At 43.1% G+C, this 16,569-nt stretch overlaps 1 protein-coding gene across 2 annotated transcripts; it reads left to right on the top strand.

Moving 5' to 3' along the window:
* Positions 1–445: 445 nt before the first annotated feature.
* On the top strand, positions 446–9,731 carry RAP2C (RAP2C, member of RAS oncogene family). 2 transcript variants are annotated; one of them, XM_068696759.1, is made up of 4 exons: positions 446–602; positions 698–1,097; positions 2,851–3,170; positions 7,262–9,731. In XM_068696759.1, exons 2-3 carry the CDS (start codon positions 825–827, stop codon positions 3,127–3,129), a joined length of 552 nt encoding a protein of 183 aa, XP_068552860.1. In that variant the 5' UTR covers positions 446–602; positions 698–824; the 3' UTR covers positions 3,130–3,170; positions 7,262–9,731. The 2 variants fall into 2 exon arrangements, with proteins under 2 accessions (XP_068552860.1, XP_068552861.1); XM_068696760.1 differs by having other exon boundaries at positions 541–1,097.
* The last annotated feature ends 6,838 nt before the right edge of the window (positions 9,732–16,569 follow it).

The raw sequence follows: 16,569 nt of genomic DNA, 5'->3' as shown, positions 1-16,569 counted from the left end.
AACAGCGCCTCAAATCATGTCCCCTACCGACACCTACCGGCCCGGCACCCAGCGGCCTGCCCGGCTCCCCCCCCCGGGGCTGTACCCTGAGGAAGCACTCGGATAACGCATAAATAACCAGGACAGGCGTTCTTTTCTCACAGATTTTATTTTATTAGTGCACAGACCCGCGCGCCCAAGCCGAAAAGCGCACGGCGCTGCCTCCCCCGCTTGCTTTTCTCTGCGGGGGGGTGCAGCTTCATGACGGAGCCCCCCAGCCCGGCAGAGATCACCCACAGCCCCGGAGAGGCGTGAGCCCAGCTCAGGGCCCGCCATGGCCCCCCGTGAGGGAGCCGGGACCGGCTCCGTGCTCCGGGCCGGGCCTGGCCGGGCGGCGGCCGCCATCTTGGGGCGGGCCCCGCGGGCAGGGCGGGGCTGGAGGGGAGGGGAGGGGGGGGCGGTGCCGTCCCCTTGCGCGGCGGTGCTACACGCAACCCCTTCCCCCGCGGCGGAAGCCAGGCGGGGCGGGGCTGCGCCGCGGGTGTCGCAGCCAAAGCCTTCCGGGCGGGGCGGCCGCTGCCGGGCGGGTCCCGCGGCGCGATGGAGTGAGGCGAGGCGAGGCGGTAAGGAGCGGAGCGGGGCCGCGCGGCCCCTCACGGCCCCTCACGGCTGCTAACGGCCCCCTAACGGCTCCCTAACGGCTGTGTCTCCCCTGCAGGCCGTCGCGGGAGCCAGCGGGGCCTCGCCCTTCTCCGCTAGGCGGGCCGGGGCTATGCGAGGGCCGCGCTGCCGCCTGCCCTAGGCCCGGGCCCGGCTTGGGGAGCGGCGAGAGGCTGCGGGGCCCGATGCGGGAGTACAAGGTGGTGGTGCTGGGCAGCGGGGGGGTGGGGAAGTCCGCCCTGACGGTGCAGTTCGTCACCGGGACCTTCATCGAGAAGTACGACCCCACCATCGAGGACTTCTACCGCAAGGAGATCGAGGTGGACTCGTCGCCCTCGGTGCTGGAGATCCTGGACACGGCGGGCACCGAGCAGTTCGCCTCCATGCGCGACCTCTACATCAAGAACGGGCAGGGCTTCATCCTGGTCTACAGCCTGGTCAATCAGCAGTCCTTCCAGGTAACCCCGCGGGGGGACGGCAAGGGGAGAGGAGGCGGCTGAAGGCCGAGGAGGAAGTTTTAGGGCTGGCCGGCCGTGCCCACAGCCTTCCTGAAAGGGAGCGAGTTAAAATGTACACCCCCTCCCCCCCCCCCCTCGAAAGTGCCTTTAGGAGCCCGGCTTCCCGCTGGAAAACTGCTTGCCTTGCAGGTACTTATCGGGGTGCCACCATTGTTAAATCCCACGCAGTGCTGGAGAACAATGACCCGCTCCCACTTCCCTAATAGAAATGTTTTGGCAATCCCCTTCTATGAAGAAATCACTCAGTATTAAAATCGAGGCTTCCGCCTTTTTTTTTTCCCTCTTCTTGAAAGGCATCTGTCTTCAGTTGCTTTTGAAGAGAGAATTATTGTTCTTCAGTTACAACTTGTTAAATAAGCTGTTATTTTCCGCCCCCTCCCCCCCAAACATATTCCTGTCCAGCATAAGCTCGATGCTTTCACAGCGTAGGTGGTGTACTGAAGAAGAGAAGCAAGCCATATGTGATAATTCGTGGGTCTGGATTTCATTTCTACTGGTAAAACTCTTGAAAAAATTGAAATGTTTTGGCCGGTAACTGGTCTAAGCTGCCTCTAGAAATGAGGCTTTATTTGAGGGGAACACATGGATTTAGCAGCGCTGCATACAGCACAGGGATTTGCAACTACTGCGTTGGCTTTGGTTTCTAAGTTGGGTGTATTCCAGCTGCTTGGCACAACCTTGCACACCCCCACTGAAGCAGAATGTTTCCTTCTGCTGAAGGCTAAACTTTATCTTAGCAGAGACCTCGATGTAGCTCAAGTACAAGCTGCAGACATGCTGTCTTTACAAAGGAACAGCAATGACATTAGGATGCTTCTCCTCTTGTTTTCACACATTTTTGGGACCAATGAGACCTCCTTATTTAAGGAACAGGCATACAGTTAGTAACTCACTCTGTTAATATTTAGTTGTGCTTGTCTGTCTGTCGCATGTTTACTCCAAACCTGTAGGCGTAAACCACTCTCTCTGTTTTTTTTCCACAGTAGTAACTTCAAAGCTTAATTGCTTTGTCTCAGGACTATGCCAGAGTTTGTAGAACTTAGTGACACTGATAGTAACATAAAACATGCAGGGGGCAGAGGAGGCTGACTCAGACTTTCAAATGTAAACTCCTAATGTTAGCTTGGGCTTGAATAAATGCGTATCTAGGTAGTACAGTATTCTTACAGCATCTAATTTGGTTACTTACATGTGATTAAATGTGTTCACAATGAATTATTTTAAGCATTCCAGAAGTGAGAAGTCTCTAGATCACAAACTTTCTCAAGTTGTAAACTAAATACATGTTTTCTAAATGATCATGTAAGGGTATCATGTTGCTAATGTTACAGGTTTGCTGTCATTAGACTTGAGACAAATTTTTCAGAAAACTGAAATCAACTTTTTCAAAACAGATGTACCGTGTCTTCCTCTGGCTGAACCAAAAATCTGAGTGCTTTCTGTTTATGTATAATATGTGTACATTTTATACAAGTTAGCTCTTATTTCATATAAATGTATATAGCTTACTAGAAGTGGGTAATGAACATGCTCTGATTTCTAGATCCACATGGATATGAATTTAATAAACCTCCTGGAATATTTTCAATTTTCAGTAGCATGTGAGGGTTGATTAAAATGTGCTTTTGTAGTGTTTGTATGACAATTTCATGTGATTGCTTGCACATACTAACCGCTTGGATTGTTTGATCAGGACATCAAGCCAATGAGGGACCAGATTGTCCGGGTGAAGAGATACGAGAAAGTTCCTCTGATCCTAGTGGGAAATAAAGTGGATCTGGAGCCGGAGAGGGAGGTCTTGTCTGCAGAAGGCCGAGCTCTGGCTCAGGAGTGGGGCTGTCCCTTCATGGAGACGTCAGCCAAGAGCAAAACAATGGTGGATGAACTGTTTGCTGAGATCGTCAGGCAAATGAACTATGCCTCCCTGCCTGAAAAACAAGATCAGTGTTGTACAACTTGCATCGTCCAGTGAGAGAAATTAAGAAAAACCTCAGTCATGGCCATACAGAGCAGGTTGGTTGAACAGTCATAACTAATTGAGGTGCATAAGCATGCTGTTGAAGTAAGCAGATAAAGTGTGACAAGGAGTCTGAAGTTAAGTAGCCTAACTTGGAGGTAGCTTTCCTCTGGAAGAGCTGGAAGCTTGTGGATTCAGTGGCATATAAGTACTTGAGTCAATGGACTTCTTGCATTACTGCATATGGGTTAGTCAGGGAACACTGCCTTTACTTGTAGCAATTTTGCAGTGAGACAAGTGTATGATCTCATCCTCACCTATTTTGACTGTCACTGCTGTATTTGACATTACTGTATCCTTAATAATGTTTTGTGATGTTGCAGTGTGATTCTTCCTTGGTTCCACTTGCTATCTGAATTATTTGCAAGTTAATGTGAATTACTTTGGACCTATACAGGAGTATTGTGATCAAGTTTTCCACTAATTATTCTGAGAAACTTTGTGTGTGTTTTTTTGAAAGAGGGCGGGTTTAAAAACAAAGCAAAAAGAACTGTGGTACAGAAACTGAGTGTACTTAGAGCACATTTCTGCCTTATCAGGAGAATAAGTTTAAAAGAAAACTACCCAGAGCTGTAAGGAGTGGCTTGAAGCCCACACATACTAGTCAAGGACATGTGCAAAGTGCTCTTCATCTGAAAACTCCTGAGCAGAGAACACATGATAATGGCTTCCCGATGCGGGACTCTTTCCTTTCCCAGTGACTCATAGAAGATGTTGCAAGAGTGCAGTGTTCAGAGGGGACCCTGAAGTAAAGCTTCACTAGTCTTGGGTATTGCTTTGATTCTTCTGCAACGATAGCTACTCTTGGCCTTTCACATGCACGGTCATCTTTCTGTACCATTCCTTGCCTCTCACGTGACTGTGTAAATGGATCGGCTCCTCTCGTGCAAGCAGCAGTGCTGTCATTCCTGTGTGAGGTGGTACTGTTACCCGTGCTCTGTTTTCCTTGTAGCCGTTGTGGGTGCAGTTTCACCATCAGCTTGAACCCATGCTGCTGCAAGGGGCTCTTCTGCGTCATTGGCACACTTCTTGCATGGGCTTCCAGTGCAGACAGGTGGTCCTTTAGACCTGCAGTTGTCTGTTGGATCTGTCTCTGCAAACAACTTGATGTAATCTGTAAGGGCAAATGCAGGGATGAGGGAGGACATGAAAATTCTGGGGAAAGAACTGCTTGTCTTGACAGCTACACTGATTAAAGCTTAGGCGCTGACTACCCTGTTAGTAACTCGAGTCAAAGGAGCTTTTTGTGTCTGAGTGACAAGAGTGAAAATAGGTTATTACTGGAAGCTTTGGACTATGTATCCTCTTTAATCTTGAGTGTAAGGTCAGAGAGTGAAGTCTCAGGGCTTGTCTCTGAGATTGTTATCAAGTGCTTTGTGAATATAAAATTTTAGGTACTCATGACCCTGGTACTGTCATGCTGAAGATAATAGACAATATTTTTATCTCTAATTCTGTGAAATAAGGAAAGACTGCTGTCAGCATGTAAGAGGTGTGTACAGGTTCAAGTGTTTCTTGCTGAAAGACAAGCAAACTGCTTGTCTTGGAGGAGAGCAAAATACAAATAAAGTGGTACAGGGTTAATATCTTGGACCACCTCCAGTAATGCAGTTTCAGTGAATTCTAAGGTAGACTTACAAATAAGAGCATCTGTACTTAAGGTATCGTATGGCAATTTTTGGCGTTGCTAGTGGTTCATCTTGTGCAGGTTCCGGTCTTCAACTCTGACAAAATCGGGTCATTTATGCATGAAATTTATATTTCCAGAGTTGATTACTGCTAAGGGAAGCTTCTGTGTAACCAGACCAGTTCTGGACTTAACATTAAATACTAAGTTTAATTTTCAAGTTGAAATTGAGGAGGAATGGGGCTATGTGTTACTCCTTTGAGTCCTTCTAATTTATGATGATTTGATGAGCTTCCAAAGCAGAGCATGCTCTTGCTTCACAAGAAACATTTGTATTTTTATGTCTGTGATCTCTTGAGATAGAGGATATTAAGCTTCTGGTATATGGATTTCTTCTTCATTCTGCTTTGCTCATGTCACATAAAACCTCTAGAAGCGAAATACTTCCATGGTTCCAGGAAGTGCTGCTTCTGCCCAATACCACACTTCAGCTTCACACTTTTGGGATATTTTCTTCTTCCTGGCTCCCATTATGTTCTTGTTCTTTGAGAAGGTGTAGGATCTCATTAACTTTATGATAAGCCTTTGCTACCTGGTAATATCTGTCTCGTGCTCTAGTATAGGAGAGCTGCTGATGTTGTCTTCTGATAGCTGTAATCTTCTCTGCAGGGATAAGTGTTCTTCTTATCTGTGATCCAAGGGACAATTGCTGCTTCTCAAACATCTGCTGTAGCAGTGACCCCTCCTAAGTATAGTGAAAACAGCTGTCTAAAAAGCTGTGTGTAAGGAAAGGGTTTAAACGATTGCTCTGTACTAACATCATCACATCTCAATTCTGCAACCTGTCTGTCTAAGGGCAGTCTTTGGTCTGAACCAGTAAGTCATCTCAGGATAAGGTTTATAGAAACAGTTTTTCTACAGTTCTGGTGGAGAAACTAGTGCGTGTGGGAGAGGAGGGGTGTGTGCTGGGCCTAGACTCATCTAAGACTGTTTCAGTATCAGTTTTATCTAGCCGTTATCACTTCTTCTTAGTATGGGTACCTCAATCTGTATGTGAAGTAGGATGTTGTGTAGGTTCTTTTTTGAGTAGGTATTTTTGAGCTTAGATTGCTGTTTCAGTCCTTCCGGTGAAATGGAGGATGGAACGTAACTACATAATCAGAATAACCCATAGTTCCTTTTAAAATGTGTGTTGTTCTTGCATCCTGTTTCCCCCTCCTTCCCTTTCCTGCTTCTGCAGTGGTCTTCTGTCATCTCGTTGTTGCATTCAGAGATGTGAGATTCCCAGTAGCTGCATTCTGTTGCTTGCTCAGCATTTCTCTCAAATTTTCAGTATGATAGTGGTTTTTATTTTGCATCATAGTTGAAATACCGTACCTGTTCCAGTGTTGGTGTTAAAGGTGTTCTGTAAGAGGTACTGAGCAGATGGAGAACATTTGATATTGGGGTGAAAGATTGATCCTGATTAATGATTTTTGCCCCTTCCATTCATGAGTAACTGAAATTAGCAAGTGCTGAAGGAATAGTTCTCTCTAGGGAGAAAACCGAAAGTATACTGGCTTCTGGTTTGTGTGGCTATGCAACGCAGGCAAATTTATCCTACTAGTCTACCGTCTCCCACCCCTGCCTGCCGGCTTGCAGGAGAATAGAGAGTAGTATAGGAATGTCATGGGTAAGTAAAGCCAGATAGGTACAAGTCAAATTGAAAAGAAACAGTTGTGTAGGAAAAGTAGAGTCCTGACTCCTGTATACTTCAAGTAATTTCTCAGTAGACTCATCAAAATTCCCTCAAAAGTCAAGCATCAAACTTGAATGAAATGTATGCATGTGAATATGGAGGACTGGTTTCAACAGACTTCAAGTTTCTACAGAGCTGTTTAGGATATCTGCCAATAAATCTTGTGAAATGTAAGCAAATTATCAGAAATACAAAGATTTATTGGTCAATGCTGGTAGAACTGTGTGCTTGATTAAGAAAAGTAGCGTACAATTCTCCCTAAGTCTGATAAATGCTAAGGTTTTTTTGATAGTAATTTAGGGCATCTGAATGCTGAGGACTCAGATGTCAAAACCGGATTAGTTGGATCACTGTCTGTTCCCAGAAATTGTGTACAATACCATTGCTTCATGTTGCTGAGTGATGTAGTGCCTCCTTACCACCAATGCAAAGCCCAGTCATACATATACATCACTGTACAGGAGAACTTAAATTTCCTAGCGGTTTCAGATCTTTAGAAGCAGTTTAGTATCCCTTAGGGCAGCTGTTATGAGCTGTTGTTGTTACCTGCTTGCCTCTTACATTACCAGAATTATATGAAAAGAAGTTCAAGAATGCCACTGTAAAGCAGTGCTTTGAAGCCCAGTGTGGACAACGAGTTGTTCCGATCTATGGGAGAAGCTGAGTTCACTTTGAATATGTATTGAATGTGGCTTTCATTGGTTATTTTGTTTAAATTTCAGATAAAACTCAGAGGAAACTTGCACAGATGCTGCTTTGGAGAACTTTCAGCCCAGGTTGCAGAGCTGAGCCTTGGTAAACCTGTCTCTATTACAGCACATTGCCATACATCTAAGTGCATAAGGTTGGTGGCCTCCAGGATCCACACACCTTAATCAGAATGCTTAGCATGTTTACCATAAGTTTAAAATCTGTTCTTTATCTATCAGTCCTTTTATAGCTTTCTAAGTTCATATAATGGCTAATATGCAAGAGTTCATTTTTAATAGTTTAATTGATTTCTTTAATCAATTTCTGAACTTGTATTTATTAAATACTTAAACTCAGTATTACCTACTCAATGCCTTTTAAAAGAGAGTTTTAATGGAGAATAAATTGAGCCTTAAACAAATGGTTACTTCTGTATATTACCTCGCATCAGTGCTTATTTCTATTTGCAAAGTTTTCTCCTACAATGTAGTTGGTCATTCTTCGAGACTTTTTGTTTACGTGTGACAGTGTCATGAAAAGATACTGAGGGCACCTCTGTTGTATGGATGTAGTATCCCTTTTCTTGGCAAATGCAGCTGTGATATTGTTTGTTAACTGCTCTGATTTAACAATAGGGATCACTTGGAACGGGATGTGAAGTCTCTGGCTGATGTTTCTTTTCTTGCAATCATGAGTTTCTTAAACTCATTTAATCAAAAAATGACAATTGTAGCATTGCAAAATGGCAGCACACTTTTCCTCCTACTGAGTTTCTAAACTTGCTTGTTTACAAGTAGCTTCTTCATGCCTTTGAAAAGGGATAATGTATCCTTCAAAATGGGCTGTATGCCTAGTCAGAGTCAGCTCAGCTTTGCCTGGCACATTGAGACATCTTGTAGACCTCTGCACATGTAAATCTAATGCAAATAAGATCACTTTACATTTTATAGTTCCTAATATTGTCTTTCTGAATAATATTTTAAAGCAATATTTGTTAAAGTTTTTCTTGCACTGTCACAAATTGCTTTTTAGTTTTTTTTTCCCAATAAGCAAGTTTAATGTTAGAGACAAGTTGGTGTAACAAGGGGAAAAGCACCAGGTTTCAGTGATACTAACTGTAAGCGTGCTTTAAACAGCCATTGCCTTCCGTATTGTTTACCTGATCAACATTTTCTCTGAATACTTGAAAATTTTAACAATAACACAGGTATAAAGAGCAGAATGAAAATGTACAAAGAACAGATGAAATCTTTTTGTTCTGTTTTATTAACATGTTGCATACATGAGAGCTTTTTCTAGCAGTGGTTTAAAATGTGTAATTTTTTTTGCAGAAGTTTAATAACTGCAGCTCACCTACTGCACCAAAGTTCTAGGTTTTTAGGAGCCCAGCTTTAGTCATTTGAACATGCTTCTAGAAATGTACATTCTTTTCCTGTAATAGCTAAATAACTTTGAGAAAAGCTCCAGTAAAAGCAGTGATGGATATATGAGGTTAAGCAGTTTAAAACTCACAAAATGTATTGTGGATGATGGCATTTGAAACAATAAAAGATCACCGGTACAGTATCTCAACATTAATGTGTTTTATTGGTAATAATGCAGGCTGACTTTACAGTGTTTAGCAGAAATAAAGGTTCTGAGTCTACATTCAGTGTTGAATTTGAATCCTGAAAAGAAGAGAACATCAGGTTTTCTGCTTGGGTATTAAAACACCTGATTTTTTTTTCCTGTGGGGTTACTTGAATTTTTTTTCCCCCCTGTTTGTATAAACTTTATAAACAGGCTGAGGCTAATGTTTAGGTTTGCACTTTAATATCAGAATTAAACCAAACCTTGTATTCAAAGTAGACTTTTAAGTGGTGGTTGTTGCTCTTTTTTTGTAGGTTGTAAGGAAGTAATAGGAAATAAAAGTAATTCATAAAGATCTTAGTTTTCCTTTATCTAAGGGGGGAAAAGTTGGTTAATATTAATCAGTGGTTCATTCCTATGGGTAGTTATCAAGCCAGTGTTCATTTTCATCGACCTCAGCAAAAAAAAAAAAAAAAAAAAAAAGAGGAAAAAAAAAAACTTGAACTAGCTTAGAGTGACAGGACTGGGAAAACGAGAGATGGTTTCTTCAGCACACTTTGGGGGGGAAAAAGGGACCAAAAGTTATTTTAGGCTTCCTCAATAGATTGCATGTGAAGTTGCTTATTAGAGTAAGAGGCTAATAATAAATGAAATATGTATTGTCTTTACTATGGCATCTGTTTAGGAGTTGTTCAAATCACTGCAGTAGGGCTCTACAAATAAAAATGTAACCTAACATCATGTATCTAATGTACTGTATCTTTATCAGTGATAGGTGAAATCTGGAATAACAAGTGCAAAAATGGAACAATTACCTATAATGCTTTGTAAAAAGTTTTTTCCAGTAGAAATCATTATTGTCATTTTGTAAGACAACCCTACAGTCCACCTGTTTGTAACTTTTTTAATAAAATAGATACCTGTATTACCAAACTGGGGTGACTAGTCTGTGTTCAATTTCTTCTGAAGTGGGCTGAATAAACAAGCCTCTTATTTAGTAACTTTTCTTTTTTTTTTTTTTTGGAGGTACTGGTTATTCTGAACATAGTAGCTACACCTGAATTGTCATGGATTACAACTTCTAGCTCAGGGAAACCATGCCTGCACCCCTGCTGTGATGGCATAAAGCACTACCTCATGCCTTGAATAGAGAAGATGGGGTCCAAGGGCTGCCTGTTCAGAGCTGCAGTTGTGCTTCTGCTCGCAGGCTGGTATGATGAGGCTTTGTTCGAAAGCATCCATGTTTGTCTTGTCCAAATCTGTAATGTCCTTATTTTTCATACAGGCTTTTGTGTTCACAAAGGTGACAATGGGTAGGGGTCCTGACATCAGGTTATGATGTTCCTGTAGCTACTCTCCCTCATAGTAACCCTGAACTGGCATCTTTCCACCACACCATCCAATAAGCACACTCGGAGTTCTGCCTCAAGAGAGGTGGAATATTTGTCTACAAAACCTTTCAGCTGAGAGTGCTATTTGATAACCATTATCTTAAATGCTCAGTAAAAGCCTTGAATTTGCTAAGTCAGTGATTGAATCATCTAGACTCTATAACAAAAAGTGCATCTTCCTCGGAACTTAATGTCTTGGTACTGACCTTTTATATGGCTTTTGTAACTAATGCCACATATTAATGTGAAATGTGCTTTAAACTTTAAAAAACAACAACAAAAAACTTGCTACTTTAACAGCACCTTTGGTTGTCTGCATTGTGTTGGCAGGCAAAATCACCTAGCACGCTTAATGCTTCTCTTCCCGGTAAAAAGTGTTAGCCTTATCTTGTTGGTAGGCATCCATACTGTTCCTTCCTCTTCCTCAGACTTCCTCACTGAGACAGGGAAATAATTTCCATCTCAAGGGAAGATGACAGAGAAGAAAGGTAGGCTCCCATTCTAAATGATCTTGGAGTAAATGTATGCTTCCCCAACCTCCTCCTCTCAAGGAGTGTTGATCTGAGTAGCACTGATGTGTCAGCGGGTGTGTTAGCTGACAAAGGCTGATGTGCATTCAGATGTAACTACTTGATGGGTTGTTGTCTGTGTCTGTTTTCTCATGCAGTTTAAAAAAGTCATAATTGGGTGATTATATTCCTGGTTCTCGTGGCACTCTAGTGTAACTAAGCTGCTTCCTCTTCTTGCTCAGGCCAGGAACTGACGACAAGTGCAGCCAGGAAGTCCCTGGGACTTCACAGCACTGGTTTGTTTCAAGGTGACAGTAGAGTCATTGGGGATGGGGTTTTAAGGAAGTGTGGAAGATTTATGTTTAAGGCCATTATATTTCAAAAGTCTTGGTACTGAGAGTCAACTCAGCTACTGCTGTACAAATGTTAAGTAGTGTCCTTCATAAAACAGGTGTGACAGCTTCTTGTTGTTTTAAACCTGGGCTAGCTGGTTTAGAGGGCTGTATAGATGGGACTTCATAAGCAAAGCTTTATTTTTGGTGGAACAGTTCCTGCTGTAAAAGTGCCCATACCATGCAGAAAGCCACCCAGTGTCCCTCTTCTCCTGTGTGGTCAGGACAGGTATGGCCCCCAGTGTATTTGGAAGGCACTAGCTAACCACGGCACAGGCGAGGGGACTCTCCCACCCTGCTCCCATGTAGCAGGGTGCCACGTAAATGAATTGCTAACGAGGGCAGAGCTGGCCTTGCAGCCTGGCTGGCTGCACTGGGCTATGAACCAACAACCGCACGAACCCTGCAGTGGAGACGGCTCTAGGAGGAAGTACACAGGGTACCCGGAGTGGGTGGGGTGCGAGCCGACCGCCACACCTCATGTCGGGTAGCAAGCTGTTATCTGCCCTAATAGGCTTTGCTGTAATTACAGTTTTGAGCTAGGTGGAAGTGTCTAGCCTTAATTAAAATGAGATACGGGTTCTCAAACAATGTCTATTGACCTGTTTGAGTTATCTCTGCTGAAAAGTCAGCAGTCCTGCTAGCTTGGCTTGCTGGTAGGCGCTTCAGTCGTTTGTTGGTTGAGTCAGTGCTCGCTTAGCAGCTGGAGGAAGCGTGTGCACAGCTACTGCGGCTGCGGGCAAGTTCAGTCAAGAGATGAGGTGGCTGTGGTCCTGTGCTCTGCACAGTGTGAAAGTGAAATAATAAAGGGTGCTTCACTTTTAGCTCTGCCTGGTCAGTACAGCTGTGAGGAGCAGAGAAGATGGACTTTCAGCTGTAAATCAGCAACTATGTTTTTCAATTCAAAGGTCAAATCCTACCTGTAATTATTTCTTGGCTCTGTTGAGGGCAGCATTGAGCTTACAATAGCTTTGCTGGCAGCAATGATAGAGTTCAAATACAAGACTGAGGGGGATAATTTTTTTTTCTTTATGGAACCAATATATTTAGCATGGAATCAATCTTGAAAGATCACCCCTTGAAGCTGTGGTTCTCCTCATGGCCCTTCAAAAAGTCCAGAGTTAACTGCAGCAGTTGATGGGGAAGGGTCTCTTCCGTTGCAGGAACCTGAAAAACACTCAATGAAGGGAAGCATTTGCTGTTTGTATTTGTTTTCTGATGTGTCTGTGCTCTTTGGTGTTCTGCAGGGTCTGTTTGAATGTGCTTTCTACCAGTGACTTACTTCATCCAAATCATATTTTCAGTGATGAAGCTTACATGGCATTTGAGGCTCTGAGACATTGCTGGCTACTGGGTAACCTCAGTTCTTAATTAGAAGAAAAATGTTAATTTGGGGGGGGTGGGGCATAAAGTGAAGACTGCATTAAGGCTACAAGGTGCTTAGGCTTACCTGGATTCAGATGCACTGACATAGTAGAATAATTTTCATATTGCATAGTAGAATAATTTTGACATTTCATTTCTTGAATGTAAATAAATAAGTGGGTTAGATCTAAAAATCAAAATGATTTTTTTTTCAGATTTATGAGAAGTCTTTTATACTTTTGTAATACCACGATAGAAGTGATTTAGACTTCTTATGCTTATACAAAATATAGGAATAACAGTTGAGATAATTAATAAGTGAACACAGTAATTCAGGTAGATTCTTGGGAAATTTCAGGCTCTAAAGTTCCTTGCTTTTTTCTTTTTTTTTTTCCCTGCCTCTAGGCTGACTTTTTTCTCCATTTTTATGTCCTTAGAAGATCTGCCTTGACATTAGATTTAAATTATGTGGTCAGCACAGAAAAGAGAAAATATATTTGCTGTTTGTAACATTCCTTAAGGGCTACTTGTCCATTTGGGAACTAGCAGATAGGATCGTTAATTGTCAGCCTGGGATTCATCCTACCACTGTAAAAGAACTTAGACAATTAAAAGCAAATTAGGAATGTAATCACCCATAGCATGACTACTCTGGGAAAGCAAGAAGGAAGAAACAGAATTTTCAGCAAAGCTGATTTATGCTGGAAATCAGAGAAAACATCTCACTGGATGGCTGACGTGCTGGAGCAAGCTGCATTTGGAGGTGATGGAGAATTTTTGAAGTCAACACCGGGTAACCATTTGCTGAAGGAAGGAGCATGTGCGGTGTGTATAGCTCCTGCCTCCATATGCTGGGTTGTCATGTGGGATCTCCTGAAGTCCCTTGCAGCCCTGTATTTCTATGACCTCAGTCACATTACTGATCCTGGCACTGTTTTCCATTTGATGTTCCAGGAATTAGCACAGACTTGCCAAATGCCTTATGTTTAATCTCAGTAATGCAAATGTGTTTTCTAATAGGTTTGAATAAAGATTTTAGCTTCAGGGCCTGTCCTAGGGTCAAGCTGTGGTTGGAAGTACTTTGCAGTCTGGCTGTGAGTGGTTTCTTTTGGGGAAAATCTGTTAGTTGCCTCTCTGAACAAACATTTTAACTATGTAGGCTGTTTCTCTATGAACTGTCAGCACGCTATCTCAGGCCGTCTGAATTGTTTTATCTTGTGGCCAAAATTAATGATTGAGAAAGATTTTATGAATATACCCCTGAAACTTTTTGCCAGTCACGGTATAGGAATGTTTCCTGTTCTTTGAAACACGTCTGTCTTTCAGCTTCCACCCTCTGCCAGAAGGCCCTGGAAGAGGAACTGTAAAACAGGGGTTGCCTTTGATCACTACAAAGTTACCAAGTTCCCACCTTCAGATGGATGCTGCTCTATTGTCCTCTGCTTCCTGCTGTGAAGAATGGCTTTGACTCAACTTCAGCTCTGCTTTGAGCTATATACTTGGAATTTGGTGGGCCTTAATAGGACTGAAGTGTGATAAGGGTTTTTAAATGAAGAATAAAAGCAAAGGAAGTGAGTGGGAGAAGAGAGACTACCTGGGAGGGAAACATGTTAACAAAATGCAGGATCAAGATCTATATGGTGAGATGGGTCTGATCCGTTAGCCTGGAGGCACCTTGAGAACACGTGCATTTCTTCACCTAGATGTAATCAAGGCTTACTCAACCAGAGCTAGTTGTCTCCAGCCAAGAAGGAAACCACATCTGTCATGAAAACAAGCAATATAGTTCCTTAGAAGTCTGTCCTTTTCTCTAGGATTCAGTTTCTTCATCTGGTATTGCAGACTTAATGTGGCAGCTTCCTCAGAGTCAGCCTTTGGCCATGGGATCCTTCCTGATGACAATCAGCAAAGGAAGCTGCCTTTATTACCTTATCAATTTCATTCCCTTCTGAAGAGTTGCTGCTGTTTATCGTCTCCAAACTCTCGATTGCCAGAGCTGCGTGAGCAGAAGAGCAGACACTACCCACCCGTCAGTCAGGTTTCTGCAGTGTAGTGCGTGTATGTTGAAATCAATATTCATTCCTAGCTGGGGTCTGATGTTTTCTCCCTTTGGGGCATAAGTTGGGAAAGATCTGCGTGCTACTCTTGGACAGCCCGAGGGGGAGGATTGATTGGTTTGTCTTCCTGACAACACTCACAAGGACAGAGAGCCCAGGCATCCTGAGACCTTGTCACAGGACTGCTGCATTACAGGTAAATTTACACTGCCTTTACCCTGTTGACATGGCCACATGCAAGTGGACCGTGAAGTGTTCATGCTTGAAACAAATGAAGGATGGCATATCCTAGTCTGACTTTTTGTACTACTACATGGATGTAGTGAGATGCATCTCCCTAGCCAGAAATGACTGAAAGCTGAAACATGCCTGAGTCTCTGGAGGAATCAGTGCTCCTTTGACTTGATGTGTTCACAAGGCTTTCTTTTTCTGTATAAATTGCTTTGTGTCTTGGAAGCGATCTGTTAGAATTAAACATCACTGAGTGCTTTTTACATAGCTGTGCCAACAATGGAGCACAACTGACGCATTAAAAATGAGATAACATCGTATTCTGGATAATACCAGAGTTGTACTACTATTTTTCTTACAAAGGTTATTTTTCTTATATAGGTTTCTTATATAGCACTAGCATAAAGCAAGCTGCCTTCTTCACTGCCTGATAATAGTTTTTACATAGCATCTGGAAAGCGAAGAAAAGTTAGCAATGTACATCAACGCATGGTAGGTAGTGTTATTGCTGTACCGAATCGCTCGTCTGTGCGCACCGAGTTGTCACCCGTACTGTCTGGTTGTTGGGCACAGCAACCACGAGAGGGAGCTTGGAAGCAAGGATCTGGTTCCTCCTGGCAATGGTCGTTATATTGCGGGGCTGTGCTCTGTCCCTGGAGAGCAAACGCGGTTGTGTACAGGTTGAGAACAAAAGAAATGAGATAAATTTATATTTCAGGACTTTGGTAGCATGGTCAGAGTATATCTTAGTAAGACTTCCAAGAAAGTTTTGCACTTACAGTTAATTTATCTATTGGGTGTCTGGAATTGCAGATCACACTCGGAGACTTTTTCTGCGTAATGAAGGGTTATTTTTCTTTTCCTACTCTATTATTACATCTTGGTAAGTATTGTTATTTACCTCAGCTGCCGAGACAGAAGCAAAAATGTCATCACAAGAATAAGATCTGGTACAACTCTGCTTCCTTGGATATCAGAAATTATCACTGGAAAAAAAAAAAAAAAAAAAGCAGGAGGAGCAGGGTGATTGACTCTTAATTTGACTTAGTGCTTAAATAAAGCTGAACCTACTTTTTCTGGATTTGTTTGTTTGGTTTTTAAATTGCAACCTGGTCCAACAGCTGAAGCATCAACATGCTTCTTACCACGTCAGGGTCACCCTCTGCTCCCACACAGACAGATGCCTGCAGGTTGTAATGAACACGGGTCTGCTGGTTTGGCTGGGATGCCTGCCTGCAGGAGAGCTGCCTCCACAGAAGCTGGACCACTCCAAAAAGTCCCGTCCCTTGTTTATCTTGCAATACTTCCCAGCTGAACCCTGATGCAAATAATTCATACAGCTAGTGTGTAATTGTGTCATCACCTGCCCTGGCACCACCTGGTGAGAGACTGGCAGACGGCACAATTCTTCCTTATACTTGTCTTCATTTCCAGCCTAACACCAGGGGTGTTGCACATCAGTCCTCTTGTCAGAGTTCAGGCATCAAGGCTGGTCCCCTCCTGCCAGCCTCATCAAGTTTTGCAGACGGAATATATTAACGCTGATGAACACCGGGGTGTCTGTGGAGCTTCTTTCAGTGAGTAATTTGTGATGTTGCATTGCCATAAGTACAGCTCTCAGTGGGAATTCTAGCAAGAAGAGCAGCCACCAAGCGTGTGAAATACTACACAACCTTTCCTTGGGTAGGACTGGGGCAAACCAGGGGCAAATTACGCTGCTGCATAATGTCACCTTGTGGTGTCAAAGCAAAGCGTGGCCTGATCCTGCTGTTGGAAGCTAATGGGCAAAACCCACCTACAACACAAAATTAAAAATGCGACCGTTT

This window comes from Anas acuta, chromosome 13 (assembly GCF_963932015.1).
Source record: "Anas acuta chromosome 13, bAnaAcu1.1, whole genome shotgun sequence".
Classification (NCBI taxonomy): Eukaryota; Metazoa; Chordata; class Aves; order Anseriformes; family Anatidae; genus Anas; species Anas acuta.
The sequence above is the reverse complement of the archived record's forward strand: the minus strand, read 5'-3'. Positions and strand labels throughout refer to the sequence as shown.

Bases quoted from the DNA above. Each gene is read 5' to 3' on its own strand.
- RAP2C (XM_068696759.1), top strand. From the start codon at position 825: ATGCGGGAGTACAAGGTGGTGGTGCTGGGCAGCGGGGGGGTGGGGAAG. The intron at 1,098-2,850 runs GTAACCCCGCGG...TTGTTTGATCAG, and splicing joins TCAATCAGCAGTCCTTCCAG to GACATCAAGCCAATGAGGGA.